Genomic DNA, 26,786 nt, shown 5'->3' with positions numbered 1-26,786 from the left:
TATTAGTGGCATTTCTAATCTGGCTGGGATTGTTGAGTGGAGAGCTTTTAGTAAAGATGTTCACACACTCCTCCACTACAGATGAGTGCTACCAACTGTGTGTACATCTGAGGTTTCTCTCAAAGGCTCACACGTGAATGTGCCATGTGAGACTTCAGTTTATAAGCCTGCTGCTGAGGAGGAGCTGGAGTTGGTTTTTAGAGAGGAAGAGGTTTTTGAGGGGAGCTTTCCTGCTAGGAGGAAGAATTGGGTAGAAATTAATGTACTATGAATATTGAGCCAAACTTTTTCATTTGCTGTCAGGAAGAAATGAGAACTCTGCTCTTGAGTGGAGTATCTGAGGGAGGTGGTTCATGCTGAGATAGACAGGACAGTGAAACTGGCTGCAGAGGGTTGTTTTTCCATGAGACATCCTGTTGTTTTGGTTTCCTCTTGCTGATTACCATCGCTCAGTGATCTTGGGTTTGTTCAGGCCGCAGTGATGACTCAACTCCCCAGCTCAGTTCAAAAGTTTATTCCCTCCAGGTTTTGTATCAGACTCACAGTCCTGTGTTCCATTCTTTTATAGACACACTCGTACTGTCACTGCACTGCCTCTGCCTTTAGACAGTTGGCTCATAATCTGCAACAGACTAAAGTAAATCTGCCTGCAAACCCAGCTGTTAGAGAAAGAAAGAATGGCATTTAACATTAAAAACACAGGTAGGGCTGAATTTATTGTTTTCTAGATTGAAACAGTTTTGGCACATATAGGCTGGAGTTAGCATTCCTGTTGCATCTGAAAAAGGCACTGTCAGCCTTGGAAATATGAGCGGTGTTTTTCCATTTTTGTTGCTCAGCAAGTATCTTGTTTTAAAATAGCAACTGGAGTTTTTTTGAACAAGCTTGCATTTGGGAGATTGTTAAATTAATCTGTCAGAAAGGTTATTCTTAGGGATGACAATGAGATAATAAATGAAAATGTTTATTTTAAGATGTCATTAGAAACAAATGTTGAAACCCAAGTACATAAAAACCACAACTCAAAGGAATGAGGATGTTGACCTTCCTTGCAGTGCTTTAGGTACCTGAAACTCATAAAACCTTAAACTGCCTGGTTGTATTTTGGTCTCCTGGGCTTAATGTTTAAATGTTAATATGGCTGGTACTAAATGCTGGCTTTAAAATGATCACTGGTTTGTGAAGGGTACAGTCTTCAGTAAATATAATGGAAATACCCAGAAGTCATGCTTTGACTCAAAAAATTGTACAGAGTTGTTTATATTTAAAGTAATTTGATTCCAAAGCAATGAGCACAAACTCTGTGAAGGTAACATTTGTAAAATGACATGACATTGATTGGAATGTGTCAGTCTGACATTTGTCTTTGTACCTCAGTGTATTCGCTATGGGCTTGATAGAGCTTGGATATTGATTTCCCTGCGTTATTGCCATTAGTCTTCATCGTCACATTGAATGGTAGGAGAAAGTAATTAATGAAACAATCTAACTTGCTTAAAACAATGAGAATTTTGTAATTTTTCTTCTGTTCAGATATAATCCTCTGATAGACATGGAGTCATATTTTGCTGGTTTCAAGCACATGCAGCAGGACTATGAAGTCACTCTTGAACTTGCAAGCGAAGAGACTCAAAAAATGAAAAATGCGCTAAATTCTAGGACGGGGTCTTACGGTGTCAGCATTAGAGTCCAAGGAATCGATGGACATCCTTACATAGTACTGAACAATACAGAAGGATGTTTGCCAGAAAATCCTCCTCCTCCTGGAAAAGAACAGCAGGTCATTCCTCAGACTGTACACAAGCCAGCTGTGGACTCCAATACTGCTTTTAAATTGGAGGACAAAACCAGTGAACATACAAAATTTGCTGGAACACAGCACGTGCAACCCTCTATGCCTAAAAAACTGCAGATAACCAATGTCCATGAAAAGGAAAGTGGAATGCCAGATTTTAAAGATGAAACTGTGAAATCCTCAAATTTGTTGAATTTTCAAAGACATCCTGAACTTTTGCAGCCATATGATCCTGAAAAAAATAACTTGAACTTGGATAATTACCAGTCTTCTGTATGCAGTAAATCTAAGTCTTTTGCAGATGAAAAAACTGAAGCAAAGCCTTGGATTTCCTCATCTAAAGTAGTGTCTCTACAAAAAACAAATACATACCTTGCTGAGTCAACCAAAGCAAATTCAAAAAAAATGCATCTCAACAGGTCAGTAGAAGACCCAAGTAAGCAGCTGCAGGATTGTCCCAGTAGCACGATCAGCCCCAGTGACGTGTGTGTTTCAGAGACATTTTCACCTGCAGGAGGATCCCCCTGTGTTAGTCCCAATGCTTATCCCGAGACAAGGAAACCAAGACCAGATGTTCTTCCCTTCCGCAGGCAAGATTCCACTGGGCCAGTACTGAATGACTCCCGAAGATCCTCGTCCTCATCAGCCACTCCTACTTCTGCCAATTCCTTGTACAGATTTTTGCTGGATGACCAAGAGTACGCCATCTACGCGGACAACGTGAACCGCCACGAAAACAGGAGATACATTCCATTCTTGCCGGGAACTGGTCGTGATATTGACACTGGTTCACTTCCAGGAGTAGATCAGCTAATTGAAAAGTTTGATAAGAGAGTTGATGCTCACAGAAGAGGCAGGTCAGGAAAAAGGAACAGAATTCATCCAGATGACCGTAAAAGATCAAGAAGCGTTGATAGTGCCTTGTCATTAGGAGTTGATGTAAATTCAGATTATTTAGGTGAATTCAGTAAAAGCTTGGGTAAGTCAGCAGAGCACTTGCTGAGACCGTCTAAAGTTTGCCTTCACAAGCAGTTACCCAGAGATCAAAAGTCACCTTCCAAAGAGACAAAGATTTCTGCTCGAAGTATTGGAAAACTGCAAATGCCCAATAAAGACACCCAGAGCAGCAGTTTCAGCTCTTTGCAACACCATAAACAGAATGGAACAGATACAGAGAGCTTGGTGGGTAGATCAGCTACACTCCCAGGACAGAGTAAGAGAGAGGAAGTTAAAACAGTAACTTCTACTTTGTTGTTGCCAAACCGAATTGCAATTACACCTGAATCAGGAGCCAAGAAGATTTCTGTAAAAACATGTTCATCCGTCCCTAATATACAGGTAATTTTGAGTTCATTCTTTAAGCTATCCTTTGCACTTTGCATATGAAAGCTGCCCTATTGTTAATTGTGTATTTTTCTGGTCTTCATTAGAACAAACTCCCATTGTACAATACTTCCAAATGGGATTGTTCTGGAGAAATGTAAATATAATTTTTGTTGTTGTTGTAAGTATAGAAAACCTGATTTGTAAAACATCTGATTTTTGTATGGGTAAAGGAAGATGGTGAGGCTGAACAGATATCAAGATTCTTAAGCATACATGCACAAAAGTAGAATGTGAAAAGATATGTATGCAAAATGAAGTTTTCCTTTTTCTTTTGGTGTGAAGTATGGTTTCTTATTGCAGTAAGGCAAAACTTCAGTGGATCTTTCAGAACTTCAGGTCCATAGCACATAAAGTTTTCATTAATAGGGTGGAATGGGGAATTCCAATTATACTGTTTGTATTTACAACTCTCACAGGATTTTTATCTTTTGACAATTTATCTTTATCTTTTAGGCAACCCCTGATCTCCTAAAGGGCCAGCAAGATCTTGCACAGCAAACAAATGAAGAGACTGCTAAGCAGATTCTTTACAATTACCTTAAGGAAGGGTCAGTAAACATATGTAACTTTTGGATAAGAGACTGCATTTTCTCAATATTTATCTTCTATTACATTTGAAATGTGAAACAGTAAAGTGAAAGCTATAATTAAATGAAACATCTCTTTCACAATTCTGTATCTCAGCTGTGTCCTCTAAGGCATTATCTGATCTCAAAATACCCAGGATACCAGGACTTACATAAAGTGTTGTACAGGATATGATTAAATGCACTGGAAACCTGTCAATCAGAATATGGTTTGTCTTTTAAATACATCTGGAATTAAACTTTGTATAATATAGATGTTGTTGGAGAATTCAAATAATACCTCACGGAACTTTAAGCCTTCGGGTTTTTTAAACAACAACAACAATGAAGTGTTATTTCCTAAGGTTGGACAGAAACCCTCTGTGCTTTTAATACTTTCTGCACCTGTAACTCTTGGTATTTTCTACTGATAACTTATTGAAATGTAAAGGAAAGTTAAATTAATTAAAAATTCACAATGCATTTAAATTTCTTTTAAGTCCTGATATAGCAGGTTCTGGGACCTGTTCAAGTGTTATCTTATGGTGCAGAAGTCAGGACTTCTAAAACCTAGAACTACTTCTTATTTCAATATGTCTGAGTAATAGACATGCTGAATATCTGTCTTTCCACAGTCACAGTCTTACAGAAGAGATTTGCACTTCAAGAGTTCAGTGCTCTTTTTTGTTTGGTTGGCTTTTTAGAAAACATTTGGAATACAAATTTTTAACTCCTCTCTTTGAAGATTTTAGCAAATCACAGTTAAGATAATTTCTGATTTGTTTGTAGTATTTTGGGGGGTTCTGTGGAGATTTTTATTAGATTGGACAGTGAATTTGGTTTATGTTAACAAAATGGTGACTTTGATCATATCATTGCTTATTTGTACTGTCTGTTTTAGAAGTCCTGATAATGATGATGCAACAAAGAGGAAAGTGAACTTGGTTTTTGAGAAAATTCAGACTTTAAAGTCAAGAGCTGCTGGAAAGACACAGGTAAAAAAATCTTTAATTTGCTTTGGCTTGTTTCAAGGTGGTGCAGTATTCAGACAGGGCCTTAAGAATCTGAATCCCCTTAGTGACTTTTACTAGGCTATTCATGTGGTCCCTCAGGAACAGGGCTTAATTTAGATGGCATGAGAAGGATTAAATGCTTATTGTCTATTATTTTATCCTGGGGTATAATTAGTAAAAATGAAAACTTTTTTTCTTCATATTCTTCTTAATCTAGATGTACATGTGCTTTTTCACAAGATTTTAAGTGTAGTTGCTCACAGCACAATTAACCTTTTTAGGAAATCTCTTAGTACTTGAGAAGGAGTTTGGAGCAATGAAGAAAAATGTTATGCACACTCACATAAAATTTCTTGGGTAAAGATAAAATTTATTTGCAGAGATAAATGTTAATCTTTTGATTGCTGTGAGACAGACATAGCATGAGAGACTCATGTAGCTTTTGCTATTAATGACGGCATTATTTATTTGCAAAAATACAAAATGCAAAATACATCCTAGGAAATTACCTAAAAAATGTATTTGAAAATCTGTCTGAACATATGAGCATACTTTCCTTTGATGTCCATTTTGCATAATTAGTGATATCTCAGTAAAACTGGCCCAAAGTACACATAATTTGAGTCATATGTTGCCTAATTTGAATTTTTCTTTACGTTTGTATATTTTCTGTTTTATTGTCAACATGCCTTGAGCAATTTCCAAGTTTTATGAAAACCAAATCATGGTTCCTTTGAAAATCTTAACTTGGCCTGACCCATGTGAAAAATCCCTGGTGAGCTCAGGCAGTTGATGCCACGCTTTGTTAGTCTTGCCTGTAGTTTTGCTTTAGATTAAAAAAGAAACTGTTCTCAAAAAACATCTTGGCTTTGTGGGAATAAATGTCTCTATTTAATTGTAGGTTTCGGATTCTTCAGCTGAAGTAAAGGTATTGGTGGAACAAAAAGCAGAACTTGAAAGGAAAGTGGAAGAGTTAGAGAAAAAACTGGAACTGGAAATTAGGGTACAGCACTTTATTGTTATAAAGTTTCTGAATATTTTAAATACACTTTTAAAAATAAGTGACAACTAATCCTCCAGCTTGAACCCCTTTTGCTTCATATTCTTCTTAATCCAGATATACCTGTGCTTTTTCAGAAGGTTTTTATCTAAGGGGTGGTTGGTCATAGCATTGTTACCCTTTGTAACAAATCTGTTCTTAGAATTTGAAAAGGAGTTTGGAGCAGTGAATAAAAGTGTTAAGCACATGCACAATGCACTTCTTAGGTGTCTACTGAGGTAAATGTTAATCTGTTTATTGCAGTGAGACAGACACAGACTGAGAGACAAACTGTATTAATCATGTAGCTGCTGTCTATTATTTTGCCTAACTTTTGGTGTATAAAATTCAGAATCAGCAAAATTCCAAAGAAGAGAGAGATGCTACACGAGCAAGTCTGAAAGATCTTCAGTTGCAGCTTGATCAAAGTATATGTGAAAAGGAAGCCTTAAAAAAGCAGCTGGAAGAAAATGAGAAGGAACTCAGGCAAAACCTGGAGGAGTGAGTTAATTCTAGCAAAGTTATCATTGAAATTTTATCTTTTCATAAACCTTTTAGATTAAAAGTACTTGTGTCTCCAGAATATGTTGATGGAACCAGACAAGTGACATTTGTTACTGTAGAAGATGTTTCTACCATTTAAAAGAGTCATGTCTTTAGAATATCTGGAAGGAAGAGAAAGATTGCTGAATTTATAATCTTCCCCTGAATGCAAATTGCTTTTAATATTTTATGGTCAAAATATATAGTTCAAGTCTTTGAAATGTGGAAACAGTTCAATGACTAAAGTACCAGGTCTGAAATAAAATACAACTCCCCACTTAAATACCTGGTTAGAAGATTCTCATTTTTAGCCCTCTGACATTTAATTTTTCTGCCTCATTTTATCCCATTCTCTTGTGGGCAACATGGGAATGTGTGTCTTTTTAGTACTTGAATGAACAAACTAGTATTTCAACAAATTAAAAAACTCCTGTCTGATTTTTACTGATGAGGCTTTTTCAAGTGAAGATGGAGCAGGAAAAACACCAGACTGAGATCAGAGATCTTCAAGACCAACTCTCTGAGATGCATGATGAACTGGATAATGCCAAACACACTGATGAAGGGGAGAAAGAGATTCTGATTGAGGTAAGTTAGGAACTATCAGAACAGAAGGGGGATCAGTAAAATTGCATGAAAAGTGGAGACTAAGATACAGAAATACATGCCTTTGCTTTTCCTCTGCTATTAACCAAAGCATTATTAGGGGCCCTAAGAAAGCATGTTAGGATAGCAACATTAACCCTAAAAGGAATACAGAGTGTAAGTACCATTGTTTTATGGAGCAGGAGGTCAGATGTCTTAATGGCTGACAGACAGGTGAGTTACCCACTATTACCAGATAATAATTCAGTTTTAGCAATTAGGAGCTGGGGTAAGAGCAGGGAAGATCAGTTTAAAAAAGATCTATATATTATCAAAGCCAGATGAGATTCAGCTAAAAAAATTAAAAGAACTCAACAAAGCAGTCTCTAAATTATTTACTTTCTATTGGTGGGACCAGGGAGAGAAGGGATGAGTCTGGAGAGGAGCAAAAGAGTTACAGAGTTTCTGTCACCTTGGGATGAAAGAGGAATTGGCTGTAACCCTGGTTATACTAATATACTGATGATGAAATAGAGAACACAGCTTATTAAATTTGTTGATAAGGATGTGTAAGAGTATCAGTGCAGAAATATTAAAGATGTTTGCATGCAAGATCTGCTGAGTAGAATAACTACCTTGTTTTGTATGCGTGAGATTTGATTACTCTTAAATGAGTGTCTTAAATCTCAGGCACTGTAATTGAAAGGTGAACAAAAGTAGGGGAATATCACAAATGATGATGATGATAGTACTGAAAAACATTATCCTTGAAGAAGGACTTCAATCTGAATGGAGAAGTGAGTCAAAAACACATCTTACAGAATGTTTCTGTAAAGGTGATAGTGTTCAATTTTTCTATGTTGTGGAGTAAGAAATGAGAAACTTAACTCCAGAGATTTAAAGAAAATGTAAGAAAGTTTCAGTTAATACTGATAATTAAACAGAGGAAGATGCTGCCTGGGATGATGGTAGGATCCCTTCCATTGTAGGCTTTTAATGGCAGAGTAGGTGATGTGTGTCAGGAGTGGTTTAGATGTCCTGATCCTCCTTCAGTGCAGGGGAAGTCTGCATTCTCTTTGAAAGTACAGTTACTCACAGTTGGAGAAATACCAAATCAGAGAATTCTTGAAGCGCTACATTTCTGATTGTTTCTGTTATTCTGTGGTTTTGTATGCATCTTTAGTCTTCAGGTTCACTGACTCTCCAGTTCCTTCCCAGAGATTTGTGGTGGGGAAAGACTTCCAGGGTTGCCCTGGTAGGAGGAGGAAGGGTGTGAAGACATGGACTTGATTGGGAAGCACTTGTTTTGTCTTTACCACTTGAAGAAGCAACTTTATTTATTCTTTCCAGCAGAAAAGAAAGCAAAGAATTATCACTGACTTTGTTTCTCTTGCATCTGGGGGAAAATGCTTTATCTTTGGTCTTATCTATCTCATTGCTAGTGAAAGCACAATGTAGGAGTGACTCCTGCATTATTTACAGATGGCATAACATACACCATTAAAATATTTAGATAGTTTTGCAGCATCAGATATGTTGACCTATTATATAAAATATCAGCTATGTATTATACTTCTAATAATATTAGAGTTGAGCAAATTTTTAGCTTACTATAAAAGCTGTAAGAAATATGTCAGTCATATGGAACAAAGTTGTCCTTGGGGAGCTGAAGTGCTTTCTTTCTGTGAGATAAACAGAACATCCACAGGGGCTATTTGACACACAGCTGTGTTTAATTTTGGGCTTTAGGAGCTGATGCAAATGAAGCAGGATCTGCAAGAAGTATTGATAGCAAAAGATCAACAAGAAGAGATTTTGAGAAAGAGAGAGAGGGAGCTCACAGCTTTGAAAGGAGCACTTAAAGAAGAGGTATCCAGCCATGACACAGAGATGGACAAACTTAAAGAGCAGCACGATAAAGAATTGCTGGATCTACGCCAGAGCCTGGAGAAAGCAACAGAGGTCCGTGAGTGCTAACAATTACCTCTGCAGGGGAAGATTCTACCTCTCTCAGATGCTGTAAACCAGATGCTTTCAGATACTCTTATTTTCTTAGCAAAATAGACAAAGATTTATTTAGGCCAGGAGGTTCTTGGCTGCTGATACTAAGTTTTATTTCATACACATCTTGTGTTTTGATTGTTTGTCCCAGCTGAAGTTGTGGTCCTTTCTTCAAGCACTTATTTACTGCACTTGCTTAATTGCAAACTTTGAGGGAGGATAGATGGGAGTATAGTGCAGAGAGCCCTTTGCTTGTCCTGGGTTAAAGAGAGTCACCAAAACCTTGAGGGTACCCTTGAAGAGCTCCAGGGTGCTTTGCCAGTCATAGTGTTGAGATAATTTCTAGCAGTTCTCTGCAGTTCTTTGCAGCCCACTGTTCCTACATTCAGGTTCTTGTGTCATATCCTGTTCCCTGGCTGCATTGTTCCACCTTGCCCATTCAAATTCTCAATATCAGTGCAGGGTTTTGTGTTTTATTTTGTGTCCTTTTCATTTATTGAACTTATGCTTGTTTACTGAATAGTCAAAGGAATGTGAGCACAAGAAAACAGCAGGGATTTGGGTGTTTCAAATCAGACAGGAAGAAAACAGAACTGAAGGAATTGCCTCTTCCAGCATCTGCAGGAAGTCTTTGTGAGGGGGAGAATAGGAACAGTTTCAGATGTGTGTATTTATTATTGTTTTCCAAAAGATGTCCTTTGTGAAATTTTCTTTATAGAGACAGCAGGTAGGAACATATTGAAAGATTTTTTTTTGCTACGAGGACAGTTCTCTTAAAGTTTTGAGCATTCTTTTTACAGTGACAGCTTTTTGTGTCTTTTCTGTATTCCCTCATTTTATTTCTCAAATGTTTGAGAATATTTCTGCAGGTGATCTGGGCTTCACCAATATGTCAGAACTGTAGGCCCAGTTTTATGCTTAGAGATATCCATGCTAATTTATGTCTGTTACCTACACTGGTCTTAGGTAGGTTGTACTTATCCTGCTGGTTGTAACACAGAACTGAGAGAAAATTAAGCTTGAAGCTGGAAAGAAGTTTCCAAAGCTTTATATGCTCTATGAGCAAAGTAGGAGCTCATGTGGAAGATGCTGGATAGGTATTGTGTGATTGAATTCTGACAGAAGATTTTACCCTTTTAAAGGTTTGTTTTAAATGTGCAATTTTCTTCAGAGGTTAGAAAATTTTATAAATGCTAGTTTGTTTATGCAGCCTAGGACTTGTACTTGAGGTTGTTCAGCTTTGCTTAAATGTGTTGTTTCTCTTTGTTTTACATCATCATGAAGATATTTGACTTGTCTGAGCTGCATGAACTGAATTAGTTTTTTTCTTTGAGAGAAAAGTAGAACATTTAAATTATCATTTTTTATTACACAGTAATCGTAGTGACAGCTCAACCTCAATGAACCATCTTTTCAAAGTTAGTCCATGGTAATTTACTGTATTTCAATTATGGAGCTGTAATTACGACTGACAAGAAATGAAAGAGCAGTCTGTTTGGCATAACAATAACACAGTCTGGGAAATGGCTCTATGACTGCGTTGCTGTGGCTCAGAGATATTTATAAATAGCATTTATTTACTTGCATGACATAGTCTATCTAATGGTAAATTTAATAAGACATACAAAAGTGAAATTTATTTGTTTAATGTTGGTCTAAGTACCAGTTCTCTTCCCATTTGAATTGAAATTTTTGTTTTTATTGGAAGTAAAACTTTTAACATGTTTAATTGGAAGGAGGTGTTTTCTTTCGTTTTTGGGTTGGTTTTTTTAAATTTTGCTGGTATTTGTACTCAATGATTTCTTGAAGCACAGCATTATCTTTATATTTATCTTTATGCCTGCAGGCTGAGATTTGTTGTTGAGTTTGATATATCATTTATCAGAAGAGTAGAACCATTCTCTGCAGGAAGTTTCCTGACTGATCTGTTGTCATCTTATGTATACTGTTAATTATTTGGTTAATAATTAATTTGAAATACCCAGGAGACATAAACAATTGAAGCTACTTGGCCTGTTATTTTTTTTCAATATATTACTGCAAGCTGGAAAAATTCATACCTGATGGCAGTATACAAGAAACCTACATCAAAGATTAGTGGGAAGGGCCATTCTGTTGTACTTTATGAGCAAAACAGCAGTGTAAGTGCTGTAGTAGTGGTTTGTCATACAAAGAAATGTGGATAGGGATGTTTGATAGATCAGGTTGTATCAGGACCTCTATGTACAAGAGTGTTTATACGTATTTTGCTTCTGAATCATCCAGATTGGTACAATGAATGAAGGTGTTTTGTGATATATAGGCTGTTAAGAAAGTTTTAGCATGGGGAAAGGAAGTAGTTTTTATGCCAGTGTTAAATCAACAGAATTTTCATCTGCTGGAGGTGTCAGATAGGTTGGCAAGTAATGTGCAGTGCATTTAGTCTGTGTGAATGCCACATCGATCTGTTTGCAAATAATGTTAGAAACACACTCGAGGTTATCTGGTAGAAGAGCAGAGCAGGGTTGTTTGTCATCATGATTCTGTTCTCTTGCTCACTAACATGGTGCTAGTTTGGGGTTTTTTTGTTGGATTTTTATTGTTGTCGTTATTGGATTTCTGGGTTTTTTTAATAGAGAATTTGAAATAAAGTCACAAATATTTAAGATATTATTTTTCTGTGCTACAGTTTAACTTTTTAACTTATTTTTGTTTTATGTCTTTTGTTTGTGTGGTCTTGAGATGGCTGTCACTATTCTTGACTTCATTGCTTGTTTGTTGAGACTGAGACCAGACTATTTCCATTTAACAATAGGAAAAGTTTTGTTCTTCCATGACATAGCTCTGTGGGATAATAATTATCTTTAATTTAATAATAAATTTAAAAATTAATGTCTTTCTGATTAAGAACAGATTTCTCCATAACTGCAAGTGCTAGAACAGAGGTTAATATGAATTCTACTCCAGTTTTAATGTCACAAAAAAATCTCTGTTATTTAATCTGACTCTACAACACAACAGTCCAGGATTGTACTATTTTAACCATGAGTGCTCTGTCACTGTAGATGAAGTGCCACTGTTTCAGTAAAATTAGGAAATAGCTTTTGGAATGTAATGCTGCAGGTAAAAGGTTCTAGCACATTGCAGCTAATACTGTTCTAATTCCACTGAAATTGTATCAGCTCAGGAGGGCAGTTGCAAACTGCACAGCACTTCAAATTTGCATCTGTATTTAGAGAAGCTAGCTGATGTTGTTCAGAAAAAGCTGTAATCATCACGTTAGGAAGAGGCTTATCTAAGCCTGACCTTGACTGATTTATTTGGCATGTCATATGTCTGACCTTGTTCTCAGAACGATAATGCAGACACTCAGAGTTTAGAGCTGATTAATTTATCAAGGCATTTGAGAATGCAATGAAGCTGGTGATCATGTTACCATTAACAAATGTGTGTGTTACATATGATTATGTTATAATTAAAGAGAAGAAGGCATTTTACCAGAGCAAATGTAGGAACAGCAAAAGACAGTGGTTGCCTTCTGCACATGTTATGAACTAAAATGGTCCTCCTTTAAGATAAGAAAAAAATACAAATCTCTGGCATTATACATGAGAAGAAGCTTTGGTTTTTGGTTTTTCCTATCTTGTTAATTTAGGTGATCTAGCACAAACTGTAAAGAACTTTGAAATGAAGAGTAATTATTGAATCTTTTTCTACTTAACCGGATAATATGATGTGTCTTCCTCAAAGCTAATAAAAATCTCCCATGTAGAGCAGAAAGTTAAAAACTGGCTTAAGCATTCCAAATGAGATATACTCTGTATGCCTTTTTTAATAGAAATGGTTTGGAATTAGTTGAAATGTGAAATGAAACATGACTAAATCTAGTATATTCTGAGAACCTGTTTGGAATAATACTGTACAGTGAACAGTGATTTAGCCAAGTTACTCAGGGAAAAGTGAAGATAAAAGTGTGGAGCAATGCAAAACCGCTTTGGTACATCAAGTGATTTAATGTATGTAACTGTAAATTTATATATATAAATTTCTGAAAAAACCCCAATGCCTTGTTTCAAGCTGAGGTGAAATCTCAAGGCTATGCTAAAAACCCATGGTCTTGATAGCAGCGAAAGAAACAAGTGATATAATAAAATGACTTGGGCATGGAAACATCGTTATGCACTCTTACCCATGCATCCATAACTCATCTGAACCTGCATCCTGAATGCTGTGTCTGAGGCTGGTATGTTCACCTCAAGTAAGATATACAACAATTGAAAAAGATTTAGAGAAGGTAATCTAGGATTTGAAATGCCCCTGGTGGATATTTCCTTTGCCTGCCTGAGGCAGCTTTTGTCATGTTGAAATAACACTTTTATGTTTCAGTTCTAGAAGCTGGTTGGTAACAGTCTAAACTGTGTACAGAGTCAAATGGTGGAATGAGTGATCCAAGTCAATGTTTCAGCTTTCATGACCTAACCCCTCTCCCTCTTTCATTTTCTGCCCTCTTTTACTAGCCTTCTAAAAGCCTGATAAGATTCTGATTGATTTTCAGAGTGGTACAAACACAGATGGGGTGGGGGAAAGAGAGGGAGGGTACACAGACAGAAGTGATGGTGGAAGGAAAGCTGCAGACACTCCTTAAACAGGTATTGTTATTGGAAACACCTATTTTAGAACAGTACAGGAAAAGTTTGGAAGACAGATTCGATTTGTTTTGCCCAACGTGTCTGTTCTGTGTGTGGAAAGGAAGTTGGCAATAGCATCATGCATGTTTTCAGAGCCCATTTAATGAAGTACCAAACAAATTATAGAATATTAGTGTTGTCAACAAGAATATAAAATGTGCCTCTAAAGCACTCTGAATACGTAAGTTGGTGACTGTGTCTTTAAGTTCCACCTCCTCCAGTCCTTTGTTTCTGTGCAGTTTACTCCTCCATTTATTTGGTGGATACATGTGTGGGCTTGGGTGCAGCCAGTACCATGAAACTACAGCTAGTGGGTTTTATACTGCATGTAGAGTCAAGAAAGCCTCTCAGCAAAATTGTCCTGCAAAGTTCTGTTTGAGTTGGATTGGACCACATCCATAGGATAATAAAAAAATAATCCTGTTTATCTGAAATAGTCACTTAACTACTGTGGCCCTTCCTCTGCTAGGACTATTTCAGTAAGTCTGGGTTGGGAAGGGGGGTTGTTTGTGTGATTTTTCATTTTCTTTGTTTCTGAAGCTTTGCAAGAGCTTGTACAGCCAGTTACTTCTTTAATGCCTTCAGGAGAATCTCTAATCCTTGTTAGCAGAAGGCACTTTATGTATTCAGGTGATTTTTCTTGTGACAGTATAAGTTTGTTTGTGTATATATGGGAAGAATTTGACTCTGTCAAACAGGAGGGAACAACGTGAACACACAGTTAGTTAATATTTTACTCCAGTCTATCCAACAACTTCTGACCTTCAAAAGACTGTTAGTATAAGCCAATCTGAGTATGTCATGATACATAGCCAGGGGGATAACATGACATTGATGCAGGTACTGGTTAAGAGGTTAATACTTTCCTGGCCCTGGATTTTATAACTTATATAAACGTTAGGTCATGCCTAAATTGGAAAATTTTGTTTAATATGCTCTGTGTAAAAGAGGGCTACATTCTCAGTCTTCAAATGTAGGTATTTAAATCTTTCATTACATCTCATAAATGAAAACCTAAATAGTTTTGGAAGTAATATTTAAGACATGGTACCATTTCAAGCAGTGAAAATGACCTTTAAGAAAACAAACCTTTTCTCTAAGCTGTCACCAGTGAATTTTTAAGGAGTTATAGAGTGGCTCTAGTTGGAATGAAATGAGAGACCAGTCTGACTCACTTGTTAATTTGTGCACTTGCTTACTGAATAATCTCTTGAAGTACAGCAGAGAATTTAAGCTGGTTGCAGTGTACCTTGTGAAGAGAGGGGAAAAAGTCACTGACCCTTTTAATAGGTAACTAATAATAGTTAACTTCCAAAGGCATAGCCATGTGTTAAAGTTGGCTAGGCCTCAGTTTGAGATTATGGGAAGAATTATTATAATCCGTGGCAGGTAGAAAAAGAGTAAGTGCAGCCATTTAGGCTTTTTTCCAGAAGTTTTGTTGGTTTTGTTGTTGCCATCCTACCTTTTTGGGCAGTAGGTAGGATGGCTTGGTGGGTTGGTAGCCTAACACTCCATTTGTAAGGAATTTTGGTACTCCTTTTGTAGAGATACGAGATTTAATTATCCATGCTATCCTATGGTTACTCTGTTATTCATCCTAAGGCTTCCAACTGCTTTAAGAAGCAGTGTCTGGGGTTAGAAGAATTGCCTAAAGGTAATCAGTGGGTAAAAATTCCAGAACTAAAAGCAGAGGTACAAGCAGAAATAAAGACCTGTTATTTGCATTCATGAACTTTGAAAACTACATGACTGTAGCTGAATAATACTGATTTCAGAAGCTCCCTTTACAGAAGAGCTAATAATGATTGCAATTAAAGAGTTGTCCCTACGTGGACACTCACTGTGTTTGTCTTTTTTTCCCTTTGTGTCAGTCTTTGGGTGCAGAACAGTTTGGGGTTTTTTTCTTTCTTTGGCAATCACCTGCATGTTACCTGAGGAAATCAGTGTCTAGTTTTATTTAAACTGTTTTGTTTATATAAAAAAAAGGAGGAAAAGAAAATAGTGATGGAGATATCAAATATCTGCTACCCCCTCTGGATCATCTGAGGGATCTGGGTAGAGATGAATCCCTGAAGCCACATGAAACTTCTTACATGTAGTTCAAGAAGTTAAACTAGTCCAACATCAACTTAAAAAGGTGGCCCATGAGTCTTCAGAGCTGGTTTCAACAGTCAGTATCTTGATATCTGAAGTGTTCTACACCAGGAATAGAACAAAGTGAGTAGCAACACCATTTCCCTTTTTCAGATTTTGCAAGATTATCCTGTCATTTACTTAGATTGCACAGTTGTGAATATGGAAAAAAACTATTTGAAAATCTGTTACTTCCATTAAAAAGCTCCAGTTTGTGTCCCAGCTCATTTTGAATGGAGATTTATTCTTCAAGTATGGCTGTTAAAGAACAAACAATTAGATTGGAAAAGGCCTCTGAGATTGAATCCACCCTATGGCTGAACACCACAATGTCAGCTGGACCACGGCACCAAGTGCCACATCCAGTCTTTCCTTAAACACCTTCAGGGACAGTGACTCCACTCCCTGGGCAGCCTTTTTTGGTGTCTGATCGCAGTGGCTGAGAAGAAATTCTTTCCAAAGTCAAGCCTAAACCTGCTCCAGCCCCTCAATGCCCTTCCTGGACTGGGGAGCCCAGAACTGGACATGCAATTCCTGATATTCAGTTGAACTGGATTCTGAAAAGAAATGTAAAGGTTTTTAGAAGAATTTGCTGACTTTTGCCTGATCAACATTGGATGTAGCCAAAATGTAATGATTCTAATATATGGCAAATGAGATACTTAACAACCACACACTTTAAGTCTTCCTTTATTTTGTAAAAGGACTCTAAGGATCCCATAGTGTGTAGTCACTGCCAAAGGGGAGTTTCACCAGCTAAAGCACTGAAGTCAGCCAAAACTATTTTTTAATGATCAGTTACACAACCTCTCTCATGTCTTTGCCAATGTTGAGGGTGTGGTAAAAAAAAAAAAGGTGTGGAGCCACAGAATATTTTCTGCATTCCTATCCAAAAGTATTTTTTTCTGTATTCAGGTTGAAACTGAACATTTCATTTGCATCTCAAGGACCTTGTTGGGTGTTCTGTCTAGTTTCTTTGGGTTTACAAAATGATGAGTGGTGGGAAAGATTTTGATGCCTTTTATAGTATCTGTTCACTGCTTGCAACAAAGTTCAGAGTAGAATACTGTATAAATATATTTGGTTTACTGAGGTTTCTGCAACAAAGGAGTTGGAACAATATTTATTGTTTTATTTTAACTTGTAAGTTAAAATGACTAAATTTAATATGTTTAAAAATACTTTTGGACACATATATAACTATATACAAGGACACAAACCCAAGCTTTATTAGATTAATTTCTTGTTAGGCAAAATGCCTGAAAGGAGCAGGATGAAAGGTGAGGGAAATGTATTTTGCTGCTGATGTTCCCTTATGTTCCATCGGCCTAGAGCTGAAAACCAAAAGCCACATGCATATAAACTCCAGCAGCTGTGACTGTGTGGCTCAGATAAGGAGATCTGTGCTAGGTAAAACTTTATAGATCAGGTGTACATGCCAAATCAAACAATACACACACGTTTATATGCACGAAAAATGTATGTGTGCTCACTTTCTTCTCATCTGTTAGGAGTTAAATGGAGCTTGTACATACTATTGAAAACATCTTCTGGAGAAAGAATTATAGACATTTTTTTCACAGACTTGTAATTCCTTTTCTCAACATTCCTTTTCTCTGCCATCTTCTAAGTAATGTTATTCTCTGTATTAAATACAGGAAAGTAAGAGGTAGAGAGATTGATGTTGAGAGGATCCTTTAGTTGTGTACGTCCAAACCTAAGTACCTAGGGTAACATTGTTAGTCATTATAAAGTCCCTGATATATTCAGGGTACAATTTTTGCTCACTTTAGTTGCAGCTGTGCACTCAAATCTTGTAAACCAAGCCCCAGTGTCTCAAACACCAGGGAAGTTAAGGAGCATGTGGTTATTGATGCTCTGGAAAGATTTGGCTGAGTGACTTGCCTCAGGAGGTCTTGGCAGAGACAACAACAGACTCCAGATTCTCTAGGGTTGGTTTTGGGTACCTTAGCTGTGAAACTGTCCTGTCTTTTTATTGCTTCACTCATTTCTGCTGTAAACTCTCAACTTCTTAAGCTAATTGACTGATCTTTTAAGCTTCAGTATTAAAATGTATGAGAACTATTAAGAAGTCAGTGGTTATTGAACACCATGGATTATATTCTGCCATGTATGATCCATTTTTGTGGTCAGAAACAGATTTTTTTCAGTGAATCCTTCTTTTAGGATTTGATAACTTGTTTTATTTGGTTTGCGTCCACTGCTGGACTAATAAGTAAAGTTACTGCATGTGTACTGTGGCACAATGACAACATCAGAATGCAGAAGCTTATCTTCAGTCAGTCACAGGGGACTTTGTATTGTGGGAACTTCTGTACAACTGTGTTTTCATTCTTCTAGACAAACTTCTTTTTCTTTATTCTCAGCTTTTTCCAGAAATTCACAACCCATTTCCAGCTCCTTTTCCCTAATCTCTGTAGCTTAATGTTGCTGATAAGACTTACATATTCTTAATCAGGAGTTTAAACATGATCAAATTTGAGAAAGCATAATAAAATATTCAGTGGATTCAAAGGTAATGAATAAGAAGGTGATATGAGTATGGTTAAGAAGTCTTCGAATGATGTGGTTATTAAGAGAAAGGTATTGTTCCTTCAGAGATTGAGGAGATGGATATCTGAATGTAAAACACTACAAATGTAGGGACTAGAAGGCACTGAATGCCCTGGAAGACAGAGCAAGGACAGGCAGATTGAAAGGAAAGACAAAACAAATGCAAGTAAATAAGCATAATAAGTAAAATGCTATAGGGTACTTACTTATAGAAATATAATTCTGTACTACAATGCAGTAAATAGTAACAGTAAGAAGTTGGTTTACTAAAACATGTGGCCACAACTAGTAAGTGGGACTTAAAAGAAATAAACATTTTCTATATCATAGGGAAGAAACTGCAAAATTGGGATTCACATATGTTAATTTTAAGATCCAAAAGAGGCCACTTCAATTTTTGATAAAGTTGCCCCACTCTTCTCCTGTTTTTTGAGGCTTGAGGTTTTGCAGAGGTGTTTTGGGTTTTGGTTTTTTTGTCCTTTGTATGGCAAATATGTCTGAATATAGAACATTTCATTCCAGGTTTTGTTGACAAGAATCTTGTTTAACCAGTTTTGTCTGTTTTGTGCTCTGTATGTTTATGTGCATAATCTCCTTTAAACTTTCTGAAGAGACTCATCCACAATTCTTTGAACTAAAGTTCTTATATTAACAATGTCTGTTAATGTTTTATATTCAACTTAAATCATTACTTTGTGACCTTTACCTAGTTCTGTTATCATGGGTTAAATTATATAAACTTAGTTTAAAATAATTGCCAAAACTTTTCCAACATCCCCAGATAAATAAATGTAAAGGATTTATGAATGGGCACCAACAGGAGTCATTAATTGATGTCATGTCATTAAGCCTTGAGGACCATGAGTTAACTCACTCTGTTTATGTGCAGCACCATTACAAATAAGTCACATGTGGACTGAGGGAAATGGATCCACAGCACAACCTCTCCCCGACTGGCTTTTCCTCACTTGTACTACTACCCCTTCAGTGTTCAGTTTTCCTTCTTCTTTCATCCTCATCACTGTAACCTGTTAATTGAATGCATTTGCAAACAGCTGTCAACTCCTTGTTTTGAATGTGTAAGCCAGTCCCTGAATTTTCAGTGAAAATATGCATCCCTGCTCGTGTAGGCAGAACCCCAGAGATTACCCCTGGCTGTTGGCAAATACTGTAGGACAGTTTAAACTGTCCTTGTTGTTGCCACTTTCAGTTTTAACCTGTGAAGCACAGCAATTGCCATTCAGACTTTATCAACATACATAGTAATTCCACTGTCATTTCAGTGCAGTGTTTTTCCTATCTTTTACTTCCATGTTTTGTTAGGGAAATTCTTTGCAGGGTATAGTGAGCCATCCCTAATGACGATGTAGAATTGTACCTGTGGTCTGTACATGGTATTTTGCCTGGCAGCTGGGTGGGACTGCAGGAGCACCCTGCCTGTGTGCAGGGGTTCCATGGCAAAGGACACAGCAATTCCTCTGTGCGTCAGCAGTGCCCTGTATGGCCTGATAGCTGAACCTTATGTAAGTGTTCAATATATGGACAGGGATCTCTCTCCACCAGGTTCTCCCCTAATGGTGTTGCTACAAGGTCTGTCAGAGCTGCATTTCAGTGCTTGTATGCTCTGTGTATGCTCTCCAGTGATCCCCAGGCTTTTTGCTGTCATGTTCATGTGTCTTCCCAAGAGCAGGCCTGGAGGGGAGGTAGAAGGTAATGTGGGGTGCCAGAGAGGACTAACAATGGAGAATACAAGGCAAGAGCTGTGGAGACTTTTGATACTTAAACTCTCTGTGATAATATGCTATAGGGCATAGCATACGTTGCCATAAGCTCTTATAACCCAGAAACTTCATTTGTGCCAGTGAAGAAGCTCTGCATGAAATTCTCAGTGCTCTAGGGAAAAATGAATATAAGCTTTTTACTGTCTAAACCCAGCTGTGTAATTTGACTCTTGGAGAAATGATACTATGTGTGCTTTTTCTTATACAAGAAACATCTAAACTGTATTTGTATGGCTTGACTTTGTTTAAACTTCACTATCAAATTGAAGATACTTCTGGATTGTTTTGTCTAGTACCCTCAGGGTGATCTTCCATGCCCTATGTGTGTGGTACAATTGTGTAAGGGAATAAGATAGATATTCCTGTGTTTCTTTCCAGTCTTGTCTGAAACAACTTGAAAATATGTTGAAACAATGTGTACAGTGAAACCAGTTGTGAAGAAAATTCTTTGTACTCTCCCCAGATTATAAGTAAAAGTGTTCACTCTCCAACTCCAATACAGTGCAGCTCTCCATATATACCAAGAGAGTTTTCTACCATCTTGTAAAAGTATGTGTGTGTGAAAGAAAGGAATTTTGTCCTTAACATGTTAGAGAATTTGCTTTGGCAGGTGTAACCTTTGTAATGATGCCAAGGTCATTAGAGACCTGTGAAGATCTGCTGGCTAAGTGCTGGTCACTCAATCAGCTGGAACTTTAGCAAGGTTTTATTTATATATCCAATTTATTTCCAAGATTTTAAATTAGGTTAATAAAGACAATACTTGCAACTTGCTCCTCATGCTTCTCTATATTTTACATGTATTCACCTAACTTCTTGCTAACTTTCTGAAATTTATAGTGAAAAAGGATAGCAAATAGTTTAGTTTAATGTTAGTGTCTGTATCCTAAGATACATACTACAAAAAGCAGGCTGGAGCAGATCTCTAGATATGATGGCATCAGTGTAATCTGAACTTAATTTTGAACTTCTTAGGTTAAATAATATATATAGAGATATTACTTCTGTGTTTATATATGTGTATGGATCTCTGGGGGGATTGTTTGCTTTTGTGCATGTGTGCATCCACTTTTAGGTAAATACTGCTTCCTGTGTTGGGAAAGTAGAGCAAACCGTGGTTGATGTAGTGGAATCTCCAGGTCTGATGTGGGTCTACTGCAGTCCTCTCTTACTGTGCAGCCCCATGTAGGCAGTTGGATGAAAAAGAACAGACAAATCAACATTCCTTTCCCTGAACTCCCCAGCGTGCCTCAGCTGCTTTCACTCAGCTCCAGAAAGGAGAAATGAGACTAAAAGGAGCCACTGGTGGAGTGCTTGCTAATTAGTAAAACTTTGCTGCTTGCAGAAAGCAAAAATTAAAGGAATATATAAATGCTATTGAAATTCCAGTACATGAAAACTTAAAACATCAACAGAGATTTATTTCAGAGCTTTTAACCAGTCATGTATTTAGAAGAACAAGTTTTTTCAGGATTTTCAAAAGACCAGAACTTGTCAGCCTGCTTATGCTGCCAGTTTTTGTATAATAAGTTCATTGACCCTGTAGACAGTCTGAGTGTTTTCTGAGTTACTGCTTTATCTAATTTGCATGATTTTGAAGCTGCTGCTTGCTAGAAAACAGTCTAGTGAGGGCATTCTTTGTAAACACCCTTTTATATAACTTTGCTTATTCCTTTTGGGTAAGGAGAGGGGAAGATCAGGAGCAACAATCAAAAATAGTGTAAATGAAAAGTGATTTTCATGCTTTCATAAAATATTTCACAAAATAGTTTCTGACTAGTTTGATAGGGTTTCTTTTGTTCTCACCAAGATAAACACAATTTCACACGCAAAAAAATGTTGTGCTTCACTAATGAATGTGTAATTACTTATTGTTACCAGATAATGTAGAGGCTAATGGTATAAAAGGATTTGAGAAGGATTAGAGAAATTAATGGATGATACATTCATGGAAGAAAACCAGTGAGAGCTGGGAGTGTATGATGAATGGCTTGCCTCATAGTTGTTCTTCCTCTTGTTGCCTGTAAGCATCAGCCATAGCCATGAGAGAGAATCCTGGTCTAGATTGATTCCTATGTTTGCTGTTGTTTGAGGTCTTGGTGTGGAAGACAGTGGTGCTGCACTTGGGAACCAGATCTTTGTACAGAATAGTGTTTTGTATCAGCCCCTGAATACCCACAAACAAGAACCACCCATTATATCCTGGGTTCTTTTATGTTCTTTGGAGGGGATTCTGAATGAAAAGTCAGTGAAGAGCAAAGATGAAATCCTTCCTGCTCTTTACAGAATTAAATGTTTGAGTCAATACCTGGTCTGTGTTACAAGAGTATAGATATAACTATACTATAGTTACAATAGTAGAGATAACAATATAGACAGATACTTCTACTCATGGTTTCCACAGTAAATGGTAGGGTGTTTTAGAGGATAAGTGGTAAGGTGATGATTAGCTCTGAAAAGTAACATGCTGCAGCCAGCTGTCCTGCAAAACAAGTAAAAAATCCAGTGCTTTAAGTGATGCACTGTTCATTATTATAACTTGTGTTTGTGCTATGTATAGATTTGAGTTTCTGAAAAAAAAGTGTGTATTTTTGAATACAAGTTGAACTTGGTATTCAGTACAAGTGGAACCACCACTGTTTATTTAGTGTAAAGATCTCTGTATATGATCTGTCATTTACTCTGCAGCCCCGCCAATAGCTGCATGGATGTAGTGTGTTGCATGTTAGTGCTTGGAATAATCAGTGGGGTGATGCTGCCTAAATTTTGTGTTGTTGTGGAAGACACTTTTCATAAATATGTTCTTCTTTAAAGATCCATATGGCTTTTTCTATCTGTTAAATTTTTTAGTTTACTTGGAATTACCTAACAATGGGATTTGGTAATGAAATTTTTTAGGGCAATAAAGAGGAAGATGTTAAGGTGAAAATATGAGATGACAAGCATGAGACTGTTCAGGTGTCATACATTACTTTATCTGTTCATGTGCACAAGGAGAAAAAATGCTAAATATTGAAGTCTCAGTTGATATTTTAATGTTATATCCTAGCTGTATTTGCTGTGATGCCTTATGGAACTCCTGTTGGAAAACAGCGTCAATTATTTTTTTTTAAACATGACATAATTTGTTTTCACTAGAGTGCTGCTGTCCTTGCAAGTGAAAAAAATGCTGCACAAGAGGAGCGAAATAGTGTAGAAAATCAAGTCAAAGAGCTGATCGAGGAAAATAAACAATTGAAGAGAACACTTGCTGACCTAGAGAAGAAAATTGAGGAGCTGCACAAACAAATTGATAATATGAAAGTAGAAGAAAATTCAGTGAAGGAAAAATTAAAGACATGTGAGGTAAGTTAGAAAACAAGCCCCTTAAGTAGTCTTCCTCTTTGCAACGTATTCATTGTAGAATAAAAACTGACCAAGGGGAGGATGGACAATGCCATAGGAAAGGGTAAGGAAGGACTTATGTAGGAAAGATTTTCCCATCGAAAAGCAGAGTAAAACCAAGTCACACTTTGGGATTGGGGAAATCAGTAACAGGCCAGAGTGAAAGGACTTCACAGCCTTTACTTGTCAGATTAAAGGCCTGGCCACTGTTTCTGAATGTATCAAATTGCATCATTGCAGGAAGAGAAGCAACAATTAGAAGAAGCTTTGAAACATGCTGAAAAGGAGGGAAAAGAATTGTTAGGGTTAAAAGCAGCTTTGGAAAGCCAGCTTGAAGATATGCAGGTAAGAACAAGAAGGATTTGGGTAATTTAAATTTTAAATTTTCTGTTTACCTGAGTCACTATTGCTTTCTGTAGAGTTACATCTCATTCTTTTTGAAGTAGACTTCGTTGTAAAGTTTAGGCCTCACTTCAGTGTTCAAATGTGGAATGAAACCATAGCATTCATCAAATTAAATTGGTTTCCTTGATGAAGGTTTTTTTTTTTTCTATTTCCATGGATCTAGCAAAATTTTGGGAAAATGAATTGCCAAATAAATAAACTGCCTCAGGTTTCACAAATCTATTATTTTCAATGATCATGCAACTCATGAAGGTATTTACATGTAGAAGAATAAAAAGCTGTACTTGAATATATGTGGAAAAATATCAGGATGTTTGCTTCTGTATTTTTATGAGCCTGTCTTATTTGCCATTGTTGTATGGAACTGGAATATTTAATCACAAAACCAGAGATGTTTTACATGTATCACTAGGATTTGCAGCCTCTTAAATTCTGAATGAAATCCTCTTTTCACCTTGCTCCTTAGTCCACCCAGTATCCAGGAAAGGTAATGCTTTCTCTCAGATTAGCCCAGAAATTAAATATGTGAGGAATGCATCTACTTCAAAGCAATGGAGAGAGATGTTGGCAGTGTTGTGTACGAGTCAAGATTGGGTGATTCAGCTGACAGGAAAATTCAGATCTATTTTTTAATGAGGTGAATGTGTATAAATCTTGAAACTGTTCTTATTTATCTCATATTTCGTGTCTGCAAAAGCTACAAGCTTAATTTTTTTTTCTCTGTGATTCACCTTTTACATGAACCAAAGGATTGATTTCAACAGTATCAGTTTAGAATTCTCTTAGTTTTGCTTCTAGAAGCTAAAGTTTCAAGGGATTCTATCAAACAAGTCAGACTCAAAAGTGAGGTACATGTAAATTGCTAGTGCCATTTTTTTAATTGAATGGATGTTTTCCCCTGTTGTCTTCAATATAAATTTTACATTTCTGTTTTGAAAACCTGAAAATGAGACTTGTCTCTAAGTAGATTAAAAGCCAAGGAAAGACTGTGTTAACCAGAATGTTCTCATGATTCATTTAATTATGGTAAAAAGAAAAAATAATGACAGCAAGAAAATACTTCTATGTCTTTAAAATTTAATGCACTTCAAGAATACAAGGTTTGAACAATATGGGTGAGTTTTGTTTTCACAAAATGATGTTTTTAAGCTGATGTTTCTTGTAACTTCATGAATAAGTGTTTCCTCTAAGGCATTTGGTCAGGCTTGGTTTTTGGTTGTCTTAATTTTTTTTTTTTCTCATTTTAAATCTGTCTACCTGCTCTCCCTCACTGTTTCTCCTTGTTTGCTTGTCTGTATCACTGATAAGCTGCACAATCACTGTAGGGGTGCATTGCTCACCACTGGCTTGCATTTAGCACACTCCCCTAAGAACTCCCTTCTGTCACAGTCTGACTTGACCTTGCTGTGTAACATGGATCAATGCACCATACACATCTCTTGCATCTTGATTAGCTTTGGGGCAAGATGTTTGAAAAGTGTGGGGTTTTTTTTCTGTTTATGCATCCTTCAGGGCATTGTGCCAAATAAGCTGCCTCCAAGCAAGGTCTCCAAATGAAAGAATTCTAGGGAAGGTGACAGGAGAGTCTGTCCTGATGTTTTATTCACAACTTATGTCTTAATTCTGGCACCCTAAGTTTAATCCTTTTTCTGATTCTGCACTCTTGTCCACCGGATATGAGCACTAACAGACCTCAGGATGTAATCAGTGGGCCTTTTGTTTAGAACAATTCAGCCTTTCTGTCTTTAGAGTTGTTCTAATGAATAATGTTGTGCACTAGGTTGATTTGGCCTTGTGTTACCATTGACAATTGAGACGACAAACTCTGGCACTGTAATAATGTGTATCCCAGTGGAAATGTAATTCCTGACTGGCCCATCTTGCTTTTTTACATAACACAAATTGCTTGTAATGGTGGTCTAGTATAAGAGAGACAATGACAATACCAATAGAACTGTAACAGTTACTGGAAACAGCCAAATCTATTCCTCCTCCATTCTGGATTTCTAGTCAGAAAAGTTAAAGCTGGTATGCACTTAATTGTAACAGACAGTTTGCATTAGTGCTTTCATCTAAAATCATCCTCTATATTGAAATTTTGTTTATGGATGCACAAGTGAGGGGTATTTCTGTAACCTCTGTTTTAGTGTAGCAACCTCTGTGTAGGGCAGTATTTCAGGAAATTAAATACATCTCAACATTTTTGAACCATTGAGAAGGGAAATGACCTAATTATTATGCCCTTTAACCCTAGCATATATGGTACTGTGATGTGTTAAAAACTAATAATTATACCAACATTCTGGATGGCAGAGTCAAGTAATCTGTGCTTTTTAAATGAAACAATCAGAAGATGGGATCCTTTCAATGGGTGGAGAAACAGGAAGTTTATCTTTTCATTGTGGTAGATAATGGTAGGCATCTAGAATTAGCATTGCAGAGCATTGTAAGTTGAAATACATTCTTAATTTTCAGTTATCAGCTGAGATGAATTACTGATTTTGTAAAGAGAACATTCAACTAGCATTGTTTGGAAAAAATAGAGAAATATCAGAATAATCTTTTAGGTTAGCGTGAAAACAAATTACTCCTTTTCATTTCCCCCTTTTGTTCTCTTTTCATATAATAACACTTTAGCTTCTTCACAAAGTAATTAATTGCCACTAAAGATTGGCTTTAAATTGACAACCGACAGGCTGTTTGACTGACTTGAAGTTACACTGTGACAGGCCAGCCAATTCCACTGAAAATGCTCAAGGACTTTTGTACATGAAGGGCACTCAAATGAGAGATTTTACTTAAATTGACCATTGAATTGTCCTATAGGGCATCCCGATTTCAAATACTGAAATTCAGTATAGTGTACTGAACAGGCAGACACTGAGGAAACTGCAGCATTTGGAGAGTTGGTAGC

The 26,786-nt window shown here is 36.9% G+C and overlaps 1 protein-coding gene across 2 annotated transcripts in view; it reads left to right on the top strand.

Moving 5' to 3' along the window:
- The first annotated feature begins 1,552 nt into the window (after positions 1-1,552).
- CGNL1 (cingulin like 1) overlaps positions 1,553-26,786 on the top strand; it is a 41,374-nt gene continuing 16,140 nt past the window's right edge. For both annotated transcript variants that reach the window (XM_066559002.1, XM_066559001.1), the window contains exons 1-9: positions 1,553-3,133; positions 3,635-3,729; positions 4,649-4,742; positions 5,662-5,763; positions 6,152-6,300; positions 6,795-6,930; positions 8,677-8,889; positions 23,222-23,428; positions 23,708-23,812. In XM_066559002.1, coding sequence (XP_066415099.1) covers positions 1,553-3,133; positions 3,635-3,729; positions 4,649-4,742; positions 5,662-5,763; positions 6,152-6,300; positions 6,795-6,930; positions 8,677-8,889; positions 23,222-23,428; positions 23,708-23,812 — 2,682 coding nt within the window. The remainder of the gene's footprint in view (positions 3,134-3,634; positions 3,730-4,648; positions 4,743-5,661; positions 5,764-6,151; positions 6,301-6,794; positions 6,931-8,676; positions 8,890-23,221; positions 23,429-23,707; positions 23,813-26,786) is intronic.

The sequence above is a fragment of the Molothrus aeneus genome, chromosome 13 (genome assembly GCF_037042795.1).
Source record: "Molothrus aeneus isolate 106 chromosome 13, BPBGC_Maene_1.0, whole genome shotgun sequence".
Classification (NCBI taxonomy): Eukaryota; Metazoa; Chordata; class Aves; order Passeriformes; family Icteridae; genus Molothrus; species Molothrus aeneus.
Note: the sequence above shows the minus strand (reverse complement) of the source record. Positions and strands in the feature narration are given on the sequence as shown.